The sequence below is a fragment of the Colias croceus genome, chromosome 25, assembly GCF_905220415.1.
Source record: "Colias croceus chromosome 25, ilColCroc2.1".
NCBI classification, from domain to species: Eukaryota; Metazoa; Arthropoda; class Insecta; order Lepidoptera; family Pieridae; genus Colias; species Colias croceus.
The window spans coordinates 5,248,183-5,261,344 of NC_059561.1; the positions used below are offsets into that span (position 1 = coordinate 5,248,183).

The window sequence follows — 13,162 nt, forward strand, 5'->3', positions numbered from 1 at the left end:
TTAAAATAATATACTTTATTTATTGAGTTATAAGGTTGCTTCCATTCTGTTTATTTACGCTCCTTCTATGTCTCGTTTCAGCACCATACTATGCCTGATTAAATAAATAGATATTAGATAATAAATACAAGGGGAAGTGGGAGGCGGACACGCGCAGGCTCGCTCGCGCACCCTTCGCACACCTTACTGCCGCCACGTGATCGTAGTGATGTGACTTGACCAACGCTGTACTCGATAGTTTACAAGAAAAACTATATTTTAACATATTAATATTTGACTTTAATATTAAAACTCTTTTAAAAATATATTAAAAATAATTTTGTGTTGTGTTTTGTATCATACACTTTCTAATATTATGAATGCGAATGTATTATAGTGTAAATGTAAAGTATGTAATGTTACGATATTATATTTTAACCGCTAAATTGATTTTTGAAGGTTTTGATAGGTATAAAATTGATATATATTTATATTGTTTATTATTTCATTTTAAATTATTAATTAATTCTTATTTTTATTTAACATTAAATACTATTATTATTTGATTTATTATTAAAAAATAGTACTAAACCCGATCTTTTATTTTCTTAATTTTAATAGTTAAGAAGTCCACACGTTTTTTCAGATATTTCAATTATACATTTTTTTTAAACTACTTATAATTAATAGAAGACTTTACATTATTATTTTAATTACATATATTTATACTTTCTTCATACATTTCTCCTTTAATAACATATTGAACAATATATTTTCTTATGTTACATATTTATTTACATAACTTATCGATAGCTCAACACGCAATTGATACCTACCCATCCCTATTTGTCACACACACATTATAGTATCTATAGCTCATCTGCCTTCGATGCGCACTAAGCAATTTGTGCAATACACGCGCTCTATACTATTCTAATATTATAATACTCTAAGCTTCTACTGGTAGCAGCAAGTAATATTTATTAGTTACACCAAGTACTTCCATAATTATGTTGTGCTAATTAATAAATTCCTAGTACCTACTTATCTCAGTTTATAAAGTTGTAAATGCTTACTTTATTTACTTTTATATTTACAATCTGACACAAACACTTTTACATTGCTTACATAATAAAAATTGATCACAATTTACTTTTGATATATTTTACACTGTGGCATAGCGCACGTTACGAAAAACAAACGACGCGAGGAGCGCGAGGAGTGCGAGTCACGCGAACGGCCCCCCACACTTCACATCCTAAAATCTTGCCTCGCGTTGAAATACCTCGCGTTAAATGTACAACGGAGCACACTGGGACGAATTGACGAAGAATTTTAATTACAGTGCTGTTTTAGTTACCACGACATTATTTAGCACCTTCCAAATTAAAAATATGTATTGATCAATATCGAAAATTTTAAGTAGGTGCATTTTAATTCACTAAAACTCATGACAAAAATTGCCAAGTTTAAAAAAATAACTGTAAGCGTCTACAATCGATAAACAATTTTTTTTATAAAATATCACATGTTTTATTGTAGGTGTGCTAATTAATGACAAATTTAACAGTACATTATAATAATACTAGCTTACCGCCCGCGGCTTCGCCCGCTTTGTCTAAAACCTAATAAATTATATACTAAAACCTTCCTCTTGAATCACTCTATCTATTAAAAAAAACTACTTCAAAATCCGTTGCGTAGTTTTTAAGATTTAAGCATACAAAGGGACATAGGGACAGAGAAAGCGACTTTGTTTTATACTATGTAGTGATGTCTTCATGACGATCATCACATTAAGTTTACCAGCAAAAGTTATCATTTTTATTTATCTGTGATTTGATGGAAATTTATTGTCTATCAGTGTGATGTTACCATTTATTATCAAGGAAATAATAAAATACTGTTTCAAAATTTCACATGCGGTTTCATCAAGCACTCGCTTTAAAAACTTATATAATTCGTCCAATCAAACAATATTTCAGTCCATACAGTTCACTTTCCCCGGGGTGTAAAGGCAATTTGCCTTTGCATCTTTATAATATACATTTGTAATAAAATGTATTTGTAATATTTGAAGCACATCATTTTGTATGGTAATGCTTTTAAAAACTAGTTATATGTCCCGGCTTCTCTTGATTTTACAGCTTTTGCTATAATATTTATTTTATTTTTATATCGTCTTTAAATTATGAAAAAAAAATCTCATTTGAACTAAAGTAACTACTAAAATTACTATCACTATTCACATTAAATGAAGATGAATAGAAAAATCGTATTTTTCATGACCTCATTTAAGGATAAATTGTATCTTCTAAGATGGCGAACTTTCGAGAAAGCCTTATAAATAAGAGGGTTTATTGATGATATTGTTTCTTATAAGGAAAGTGTTAGAAATTCCAGAAAATCTACCATCTCACCATTTATAAGACTACTGAGAGGACATCAAACACTTAATAACTAATATAATATTGTGTTAGTATCTCAGATTTTAAGTCAAATTGTTTGATAAAGCTTCAATTTATCCAACAAAAGAGGACATATTCTCAAAATTATTAAGACTTTATTATCTTTTGACATCTTTCCAGTATTAAAAATGGGCAAGTTGTGAGGGTAAAAATCATATATATTATGCAAGGATATATTATTAACAGGCTGATTAGATCGATGCAAGTTATTTTATTACATAAAGCACAACAACAACCAACAACAACTGGGACAACCAACGATAACGTTATTTAAGAAACTCTTAAGCAATGAGCTCTTTTCACCTCCAATCTTCACTGTATTCACTTCATGATAACACGTGACAAAATATATGAAATAACAGCTAAAGTGAAAAATCTATGACCTCATATTCTAGCGTTGCAGGCGCGTTATGACAGGGATTTAAATTGAATTGTAAAAAGAAACTTCGAATATAAATGCTACAGTTTAAACCAGTGTGTGACCCAATTCGTTGACCCAATGCAGAGCACTCCACTTCTACTATATCAACTGAATTCTTTTAAAAGCAATCAAATAATAAAGTTTCTTCAGTTGAATAACATGATATGTGACTTTTCATTGACCTAAAAGCGCTCTGATCAAAATCTATTAACTTTTCTTTCAACGCACTGAGTAAGGCTCTCATATTTATTGTATATCAAGCAGCTGTAAAGCGCTTAACTGATTGCAACATCCAAGTTTTTTGATTAACGACCAGCCTTCCATTAGTTTTTCAAGCGGACAAAAGCGCTTACCGATCAAAGCATACAAAGTGACTTCATTAAAAGACCGATTGGCTCTAAACCCACAAATCTCTAGCCAATTACCATTGCGTTTGACCATGACTGTTTAAGCTGGGAACAAAAGCATCAAATCAATGATTCTTTGGCCGTAGCAATTGGCTAGTAAACACGTAATTCAATGTAATACAGCCAGTTTCGTTTTGAATGGAAGGTGGAAGATAAATTGTCGAACGGAGACGGTTATATTTCAAAGCAGACGTGATCCCGTTAGTGAATGCTGAATCAGCTTCGCGGATACAAATACCTGGATATTATCGTGTTGAGGAAACGAAGGGTATTACTTTGAATTTATTAGCTTCGACTGTCTTTTGTTCTATTGGGAAGTGGATGTTATGTTTGCAGTATCATTGATAAGAAATATGGAAGAATTCAAAGCTATAAAAAAGTTATAATTTAACGTATATTTAGAATAATGATGGTGGCTTAATGTAACAGGGTATACAGTTAAGTTTTATTGATTTAAAAAAATGCACTGATATGTTAGAAAATAATTATTATCTATAGTATTCCATAACATGACAACCCAAGTTTCTATATCTAGAAATGCCTTCTTCTAAATCTTTTATACAACACAATATCACTTATCTTATTATCATTTATATTTTGTATCATATTATAATAACCATCTTGATCCCAGTTTGACCACTAACCACACGAATTGTTTAGTAGTGCTACAACGAGCTGTTTACTAGCACTTTTAAAATCGTATTAAATTCAAATAAAACAAAGAATTAAGAACCTAGAAGCACCAGATCATTGAGAATCATCTATCTATATCGTTGAAAATGCACTTATCCCATCCAGTACATAGCAATCCCGAAGTGACAATGTATTCGCTTTTATTACCCAAGTTGAAACTGCAGCGGAACCATCAAGAATATTGAATTTCCGATCGTCTATAAATCCCTGTTCTATGAAAAGTGTTTTATCTCTTGAGTCTTGGATGCTTTTGCTTTGCGTGTTTTCTTTGTGATTTCGTTGATAATATTATTATCCGCTTTAGATGTTAGTAAGTGATTTTATTATGTAGTTAGATATAAGTTACATAGAATGTAAAATTAAATTGTCATGATTAAAAAGAACTATGGAGTTTCGGTTCTTCTCCAAGATATTTCCGAATCGGTGGTAAATATAAAAAAAATATGTAATGACGATTCAAAAGTGCATCTAGAAGAAGTCTAATTGAATAAATAAATGTTTAAGTTTATTTTATTTCTTTAAGATAAGAGGGTAAAGTTACTAAATGTACGTATAGAGTGATGAATGACGGTTGATCATTTAGTTAAATTGTATAGAGCGGTTTTGTGTAGAGTTGTAGCTATTATAGTCGAGCCAATTTAATAGGCAATATTTGACGTCTATCAATTTTATCTTCGAAGAGAGGTAACCTGCTTAAAAACATCGATTAAAGTGTATCGCAGCGAAAGCAGCAGGATGATAAACCAGCCCCCATCACCGTGGGCTTCAGGACCTCTGGAACTGGCACCCGTGACAACTGGCTGGCTCAGCGCCGCAAACTCTCCGAGGTTAACAGCAGCATGGTAACAGGAGGAACAAAACTGAATAAAGTTTACATAAACGAAGATCTAACTAAAGCCACACGATCTCTACTATGGAATACGAAGAAGCAGCTCATCGGGTCCTACAAATACATATGGGTGGTCAACGGGAAAGTACTCGTAAAAAAGGCGGAAGGCGACAAGTCCTTATGGTTGAGAACCGAATCTGACATACGTGATTTACTCAAAAATAAGTAGGTTAACGCGTTATTATGTAGGCATCTAATTACCTAATCACAAATTACTAATTATTCTGATTTATATTGTATAAAATCACCATTATAATGACCCTTCTAAATAATATCGAATCCATATCTGAGGATTCAATAAACGCCGTTAAAGTAAATAGTTTTGATACATGGATATCTACCATACAAAATACCTACAAAAGCAAAGATAAAATATGTTTGTTGCATGTTAATATTCGCTCAATGAAGAAAAACTTTAGTGAACTTCTACTAACGCTGGATAGTTACATATACCATATCGATATACTGATTGTAACCGAACCAAATATAAATTATTCCATGTTAAGTTTTTATAATATAAAAGGTTTTAATATAAATAGTTATACTCGTGAGGGACGTAGCGGGGGGGGCGTGCTGGTGTACTCGCGGGAGGGGCTCCGCGCACAGGTTGACAACCGAGCGCGCGCTGTTACCATGCGAGCGGCGGAGTGCGTTCCCATTGTACTGCACTTTAACGACGAGATATTGCACGTAATAGGTATTTATAGGCCGCCAAAAATTAAAAGACAGGATAAAATTGTTCATTTTCTTGAAGACTTACATACATTACTTGAATCTTATCCGAGCAAAGAGAACGTAATAATCTGCGGGGATATAAATATTAATTTGTTAAACAAAGAAAATAATCATGTCATTGAATACGAGACTATAATAATATCAGAGTTTGGTTTCACTAAGTGCATCGATAAAGTAACGCGTAAAGAAATTGTATCAGAAAAAATTGTCGAATCCTGCTTAGATCACATTTACACACGAGTACCTATTACGAGTACTATCAACTCTGCTATTATTGAACATAAAATATCGGATCATTATTATGTAGCTGCATCGATACAGTGGAAACGCGCCTCCGCCGCGCGATCCGAGGCCTCCACCCCGCCGAGGCCCCTCGCACCTGTGCGCCGGCGCGTTCTTGACAACCGTCTAGTAAGGGATAAACTTTTGTCTACTGATTTTAGTTACTTAATGACTATTTCGTGTCCTTTAAAATTGTATAACGAATTTTCTAATTTATTTAATAATATATATAACGACTCTTATAAGACTAAAATAATTAGGCCTAGCAATAGAAATAATAAAACTTGGATAAATTGTAATTTGAAGAAAATGCTATTAGAAAGAGATAGACTATTTAAAATATGGAGTAACGAACCAAAAAATATGTTAAAAAGACTTGAATACACTAAATATAGAAATAAATGTACAAAAATTATAAATAGATGTAGAAATGAATATGACAGACAGAGTATTTTAGACTGTAATAGAAATATAAAAAAACTATGGGAAAAAAATAAATATGTTAATGGGGAAAGAGAGATCTAGTCTAGATAGTATTATACTTAATAATATGAGTAAACAGGGTAGCACCAAAGAAATATGTAATAACTTTTCAAATACTTTTACAGACGAAATTTCGCAAATAAAACACTTATGTAATGATGTCTGGCTCGATAGGAAGGACTATGTAAAAAAAACAGACGTTTGCATGAGATTGCAACCTGTTAGCGATACGCAAGTTAAAAAAGTTATAAGTAATATGCACATCAATAAGGCGCCAGGTAGTGATTTAGTGCGCATGTCTGATCTTAAGATTGTAGTGAACCAAATAAGCCCAGTCATTGCGAGATTAATTAATATGTCAGTAAAACAACATATATTTCCAAACAAGTTAAAAGAAGCAATAGTTAGACCAGTTTTCAAAAAAGGAACCCGTAATAATTATTCTAATTACAGACCCATTGCTATTTTATCTAGTGTAGACAAAATTATAGAAAAATGTATTATTAATCAACTCAGTAATTATCTTCAAAAAAACAGTATATTAAATTCATGTCAACACGGATTTCAAAAAGGAAAAAGTACAAATACATTATTATCTAACTTTACAAACGAAATAAATTCACACCTTAAAAATAAAAACTTTGTTGTAACAGTGTTATTCGATTTTAAAAAGGCGTTTGACACTTTAGAAACTAACACCCTTTTAAACGCAATGGAGGAGTGCGGGGTCGTAGAACCCCTTAACAATTGGTTCCGTGACTACCTTACATCACGCTCTTTTAAAGTCCGAATAGAAGACACTTTCAGTGATGGGAAAGCGGTTCTGTGCGGAGTCCCTCAAGGTTCTGGCTGCGGGCCTGTGTGCTATCTTATGCACGTAAACAGTCTATGTGGTGTACTTAAACATTGCTCAGCACACATGTTCGCAGACGACCTGTGTGCCATGCGCGCGGGTACGGACCTCGCGGAGACCTGCCGGCTCGTACAGACTGATATAGATGCAGTAGTCAAATGGTCACATGACAATGGAATAGTCTTAAATACTGATAAAACTAAGCTTTTAATCGTACACTCACCATACCTACCTCTCAGTCAAACATATTCCATGTTCACCCACACTTTTGAATGCATCCATAATCAATTTAAAACTTGTATTTGTAAACCGATTGAACGCGTGAAAACTGTTACATATCTGGGCATGAGGGTGGATGAACATTTTTCTTGGACTACACATATAGACTATATATATGATAAATTAAAAGTATTGTTAGGTAAATTCTATCACCTAAGTTACAAAGTTCCTATAAAGACTTTAAAATGTCTGTACATGGCCCTTGTTGATTCTATTCTTAGTTATTCTCTGGATTGTTATGGACTTACTACTAAAACTAACTTAAACAAATTAGAAAATATGCAAATTAGATTTTTAAAACTCTTAGTCAGTAAAAAGATAAAACTTAAATATAAACATAACTATAGAATGCTATTTAAATTTTGTAATATTCTTCCAGTCAGCCTTAAGCACAAATATCTTCTTGCTGTAAACAACCATAGCTCTATTTCTTCTCTAATTCTTTTAAATACCAATCATACAACAAGGTCAGTGACCTCAGGAAAATATGAAGTACCTAGAGTCAATAATTATTTTGGAGATCGAACCTTAGATAAACGTTTACCATATTTTCTCAATAGTTTACCAGAATACATACGAACAGAAGCAAATATCCACAAATTTAAAAGATTATTAAGAAAACACCTTCTTCAGTCATTAGAATGCTAAAGCACAAGCTCCTAAATAGATATACCTACTCACTCAAATAAAAATATATACATAATACCATATTTTTTAACAGATAATAATATATTTATATAATATATTTAGTTATAGATAAGATATAATATATTACTTGATCCCACAGACAAACTGCATGTGCAGTTTTGTGGGACTTAGACTTAAGTTATTGTTAGTAATAATTTGTAATAATAATTTCAATAAAAAAAAAAAATAAAATAATATTAATCGATACGGATTTGAAACATTTGTCAATCGAATTTATTAATTTATGATGATTTTTATTCACAAGTAATCAATGCATTCGATTCTAGATGTCAGATTTCGATTTTTAGAGTAACGTCTCTAGTATTTAAAAAGAAAAAATGTTTATTGACACAAAATTGTAGCGACGTCAGTTCTTCAATTCAGAAATTGTTTATTATGTTTAGGATGGTTTATCAGTAAAATGAAATCTTAAAATTACTTGTATCGGTCATTATTATTATAAATATGTAATCGTAATTGAAAAAAGTTAAGCAAATGTGCAGTTCTAACAAAACGAAATATCATGTTATTCTATGTCGTCGTTACTAGGTTACGTTGTTGAATTTTGTTGAACTGTCAAATGTTGCCTATTAAAATGGCTCTACTATAAGATAATGATAATAGATACAGTTGGAATACAGTGGTGTTAATGGTTTATAATATTATTATGTAGCTGATTACTCAATTTAGTCATTTGTTTGGTGAGTGTTGGATAATATATTAATCAGGGACTTATTAAAAGTAAAAAATGTCATTGATAATTTTTTTTTTCATTTTTATACCTACAAGATCTACAGATCTTTCTATATGAAATACGATTATACCAAAATTATTTGTTAAATACGTGAATCTATTTTAAACATTTAATTATTATTTTTGATAAGCTAACTAAAATTGTGAAAAAATTGTCTAAAAATATAGCTGCAATGTTTTTATTAAAATGCAATGGTTTTATTAATAAACTTACCTATTTTAAAAACTACACTTACCAGTATCGAACCTAGGTCTTCCCGGCAATCTGCTGGGCAGGTCTTGGTTCTCCACGTGATCGAACGTGCGAAACCCGAGGGCGAACTCAGCGTATGGACTTATTTCGAACATTTCTATGCAGAAATAAAATATATATTTTATCGTTAAAAAGGTGAAATAACATTTGCATTTCTGGTTAAATATTAAGAAAAATATTGGAAGGATTTTTGAGTGGATACAGTTTAACAATTCAATCAATCAACCACAAAACAATAGCCGCATCTAAGACACCATAATATGGATTCAAATTGTTTTATATTTCACTAAATAAAGCTTGCTTTTTTGTTTAAAAACTAGGTACATAAAATCAGACAAAGATTATTTATAATATTTATTATAAATAATCTTTGTCTGATTTTAATGACTGTTAATTTTAACAGTCATTAAAAATGTATTAATACAAATAAAAAAAAAAAAAATCTAGTTCTCATTTATCAATGTATTTTGCGTAGGGATGAAGAACCCAATATCCTATACATTTTGACATAATATCATTACGTACCATTTTTACTAGCTTTCCTTGGATGAACAGGCGATGTATAAATCCTCGGCGTATGCGCATATCTCTCCTTATGTTCGGAATGTGACGCCACGCTTTCGTTCCGCGACTTCGCTTCGTCCGCGATCGAGTGGTGGTATTGGGAAGAATATGTTTGCCTAGAAATAGGTATTATTTATATGTTCATAGTATTTGCAACTGTAGAGTTATTAGCATACAGTCGATTATTGTATAGCATGATTGTAAAGGAAATTTAATTTACAACTGTCAGTTACGTTATAATATGGTCGATAATTGCGTGTTCGGAAGAGTATGTTTGCCTAGAAACATGTCTATATTGAAATTAATATTGAATTTGCAACTGTAGACTTATTATTATAGAGTCCATTATTGAATAGCATGATTGTATTGCTTGATAAATAATTATAGAATATCTCTTTATGTTCGGTTTGGGACGCAAATTCGTTCCGCGACTTCGCTTCGTCTGCGATCGAGTGGTGTAGAGTAGGTTTGCCTAGGAATAGGCCTTTAATTAAACCTTTTTGAATTTTCAACTATAAAGCTATTGCTGCAGTGATGATAATTGATTGCTTGATTAATAATTAATTACATAATGATCACAAAACATTTCACTTTTGTTTTGTAAAAAGTATAAAGTGATATTGTAAATTTGTAATAGAGGGTTGTAAGAAATTGTCCCTGATAGCCGTATCTGATAGATAACTTTTAGATTTCTGCTTTTGTATATCCTATCTCTCGTTTTAACTGACAGATAGGTAAGCTAATCAGAACACATCCAGAATTTGTGATCCGCCATAAATATCGAAAGAGTTAAATAGTAGTTGAAAAGTTCGTCCAGATTTACAGGGATTTTCCAGTGTAATTTCCGGAGCTAAAGATCGGATTTAAAATTCTTTCACTAATGGAAAGCTATACTATTTCCGAGCGTTGAAAGCAATATTTTAAAGGAAAAAGTTACTGAACTATGCTAGCTTCAAATAAATCTCAGATACATTAAAAATAAAGTACCTTATATACTATATTATTTATTTATAGTTAAAGGAATTGATCTAATCGTAATACAAAAATGGTCAAAGTCATATTTAAATTAAATAGTAAAAAGATTATTGTCGTATATATATATTATTATTATTATATATTATCCATTCCTTCTAGAAATATGATAAAATATAATAATAAGTTTTTAGGCGTGAGATTTCTTAATAATTTTAGTTTGAATGTTACGAGTTGTTCAACTAGATAATAATTCGGCGAACTTTGGCCTTTAGAAATTTTCTTTTTTTTTTCGTCCCATTTACTTATTCTGATTTATTTAAAAACGATATCAGTGTCTATTGGGTTATAAATATTAAGAAATATATAATAAAAAATACATTTTAAATACAATGGCACAGCACATCCCTCTGATGAAAAAATTAAAACATCACAATAATAGAAAATAATACATAAATTTGAATTATTTTATTAATTACCTGTGCCTCTTAAACAGTATACAGATGAAAGCCAGCAGACACATAACAAGGAGAATGGAGCTGCATATAATCACCAACATGTTGAGATCCAGGAAATCTGATGGTGGCCCGATTTCCTCTATTCATAAGAAACAATTACTTCATTAAATATACGTATAATTATTTATATATTAATATAATATTCAATCAAATTAAAAGAGCAACTATAGTTTCTTGCTGGCTGTTCTCTTTTCTCTTTCTTAACTGGTAGTAAATATCAATCTATGTATTATGAAAATTCAAAGGCGCTTCCAAAGGAAGTCTATAGTTGAATAGATTAATGTTTTGAATTTGAGCTAAAGCGGCGGGTGCGAGAGACCCGATCAGTTGTTGACCCGATCGGTGATCAATAATCTAAATATTCTATCAACTAACTACTTACCACCATCCAGCCCCTTAGTAGCGTACGTATACAATGTAGTAGCGAACCCAGCATCATTAGTGGCTGTAACTCGCAGCTGATACCACGTGGCGGGTGCGAGAGACCCGACCGCGTAGTTGGAGGGTGCGGAACGGAGCGAGTAGTCGTAGCCCCAGTGGAGCGGCATGTCCATTGTCTAGAGACAATTGTGGGTTGTTCGTATCATAATACTATCTTACGTAGATATAACTAGCTATTGCCCGCGGCTTCACACTATATAATAATAACGTTACGACGCAAAAGAAAGATAAACAAACACACCTTGTCATTTAAAATACGATAGCTATTTGGTTGAGGGTTCGAACGCGTGGTCAAAAGAAATTTCTATGAGATTGAGATATTTCACCGCGATAAAAAATATAGGTACACACTCTCTAGTCCGGTAACTATATCCAGACATAAAACCGTATACTAAAATATTTTATCCTCCTATATTCTGAACTGAAAGTGAAAATTGCTACAGATACTCACAGCTCTATTATCAGCTCTGTGCCACATATTGGAGCCAAGTGGTCTGTAGTCTACATCCCACTTGGTGACGTCACAACCACCGTCATCCCACCCACTGAGTTGTATGTAGATATGGGATGAGTTGCTCCATAACCAGTCAGTTGTGGGGGGAGATACGGGCGCTATGTTAGAAGGAATTTATTTAATATATTTTACATAGTTACTATGTCTTATAAAGTGTTTATTATTATTTTGTTAAAACAATAGTGTAACTTGTGTATAACAACTTTGTCGTGTTTATGCAAAATATGAAATGAGGGAGGGCTTTGACAAATTATTTAAATTAATAAAAAATGATTCGAAAAGATGCACACATATACAGTATAGATCCGCTTATAATATACCTGCACGCACACATATATTGAAAATACAACAATAAGAAATACTATTTCAACATAATTCGAATGCACAACGGGATTTAATCATAATTTGCGCCAAAAACAGATGTTAATTTCACTTTACATGTTTCACTCATCTACATATCTTACCTCCGCCAAGTGTAGTGACATCAACATGTGCAAGTGCCGAAGTGCCCAAATTATCTGTAGCGGTTAGTCGCATGAAATACTTCGTTCCGCCCGGAAAGCGTGTGTTGTTGAAGCCCGAGGGCAATTTATCTTGCCAAGGACCATCCCCTTCGCGCCAAGTTAGCTTGTAGCCTACAATATGTAGTCTACATAAACTAGATAGATACTCACCTCCGCCAAGTGTAGTGACATCAACATGTGCAGGTGCTGAAGTGCCAACATTATCAGTAGCGGTCACTCTCACAGAATACTTCGTTCCGCACTTTAGCCCGGAGAGCGTGTGTTGTTGCAGGCCGGGGGCGCGGTGTTCCCGGGCGGAGGGCCAGGCCTCTTGCCAGGGACCGTCCCCTTCGCGCCAAGTTAGGTTGTAGCCTACAATATTTGTGTTTTATTGGCCAAGTAACGAATTATGGCAAAATTGTACGTGAATGCTTTGGAAATGCAATAGAAAGAAAGATAATGACAGAA

General features: G+C 32.5%; 1 protein-coding gene across 2 annotated transcripts in view; it reads right to left on the minus strand.

Moving 5' to 3' along the window:
* LOC123703186 (Down syndrome cell adhesion molecule-like protein Dscam2) overlaps positions 1–13,162 on the minus strand; it is a 67,458-nt gene that overhangs the window by 4,080 nt on the left and 50,216 nt on the right. For both annotated transcript variants that reach the window (XM_045651109.1, XM_045651108.1), the window contains exons 25-30: positions 12,866–13,066; positions 12,129–12,289; positions 11,619–11,793; positions 11,198–11,315; positions 9,708–9,862; positions 9,166–9,279 (exon numbers count right to left, since the gene is read on the minus strand). In XM_045651109.1, coding sequence (XP_045507065.1) covers positions 9,166–9,279; positions 9,708–9,862; positions 11,198–11,315; positions 11,619–11,793; positions 12,129–12,289; positions 12,866–13,066 — 924 coding nt within the window. The remainder of the gene's footprint in view (positions 1–9,165; positions 9,280–9,707; positions 9,863–11,197; positions 11,316–11,618; positions 11,794–12,128; positions 12,290–12,865; positions 13,067–13,162) is intronic.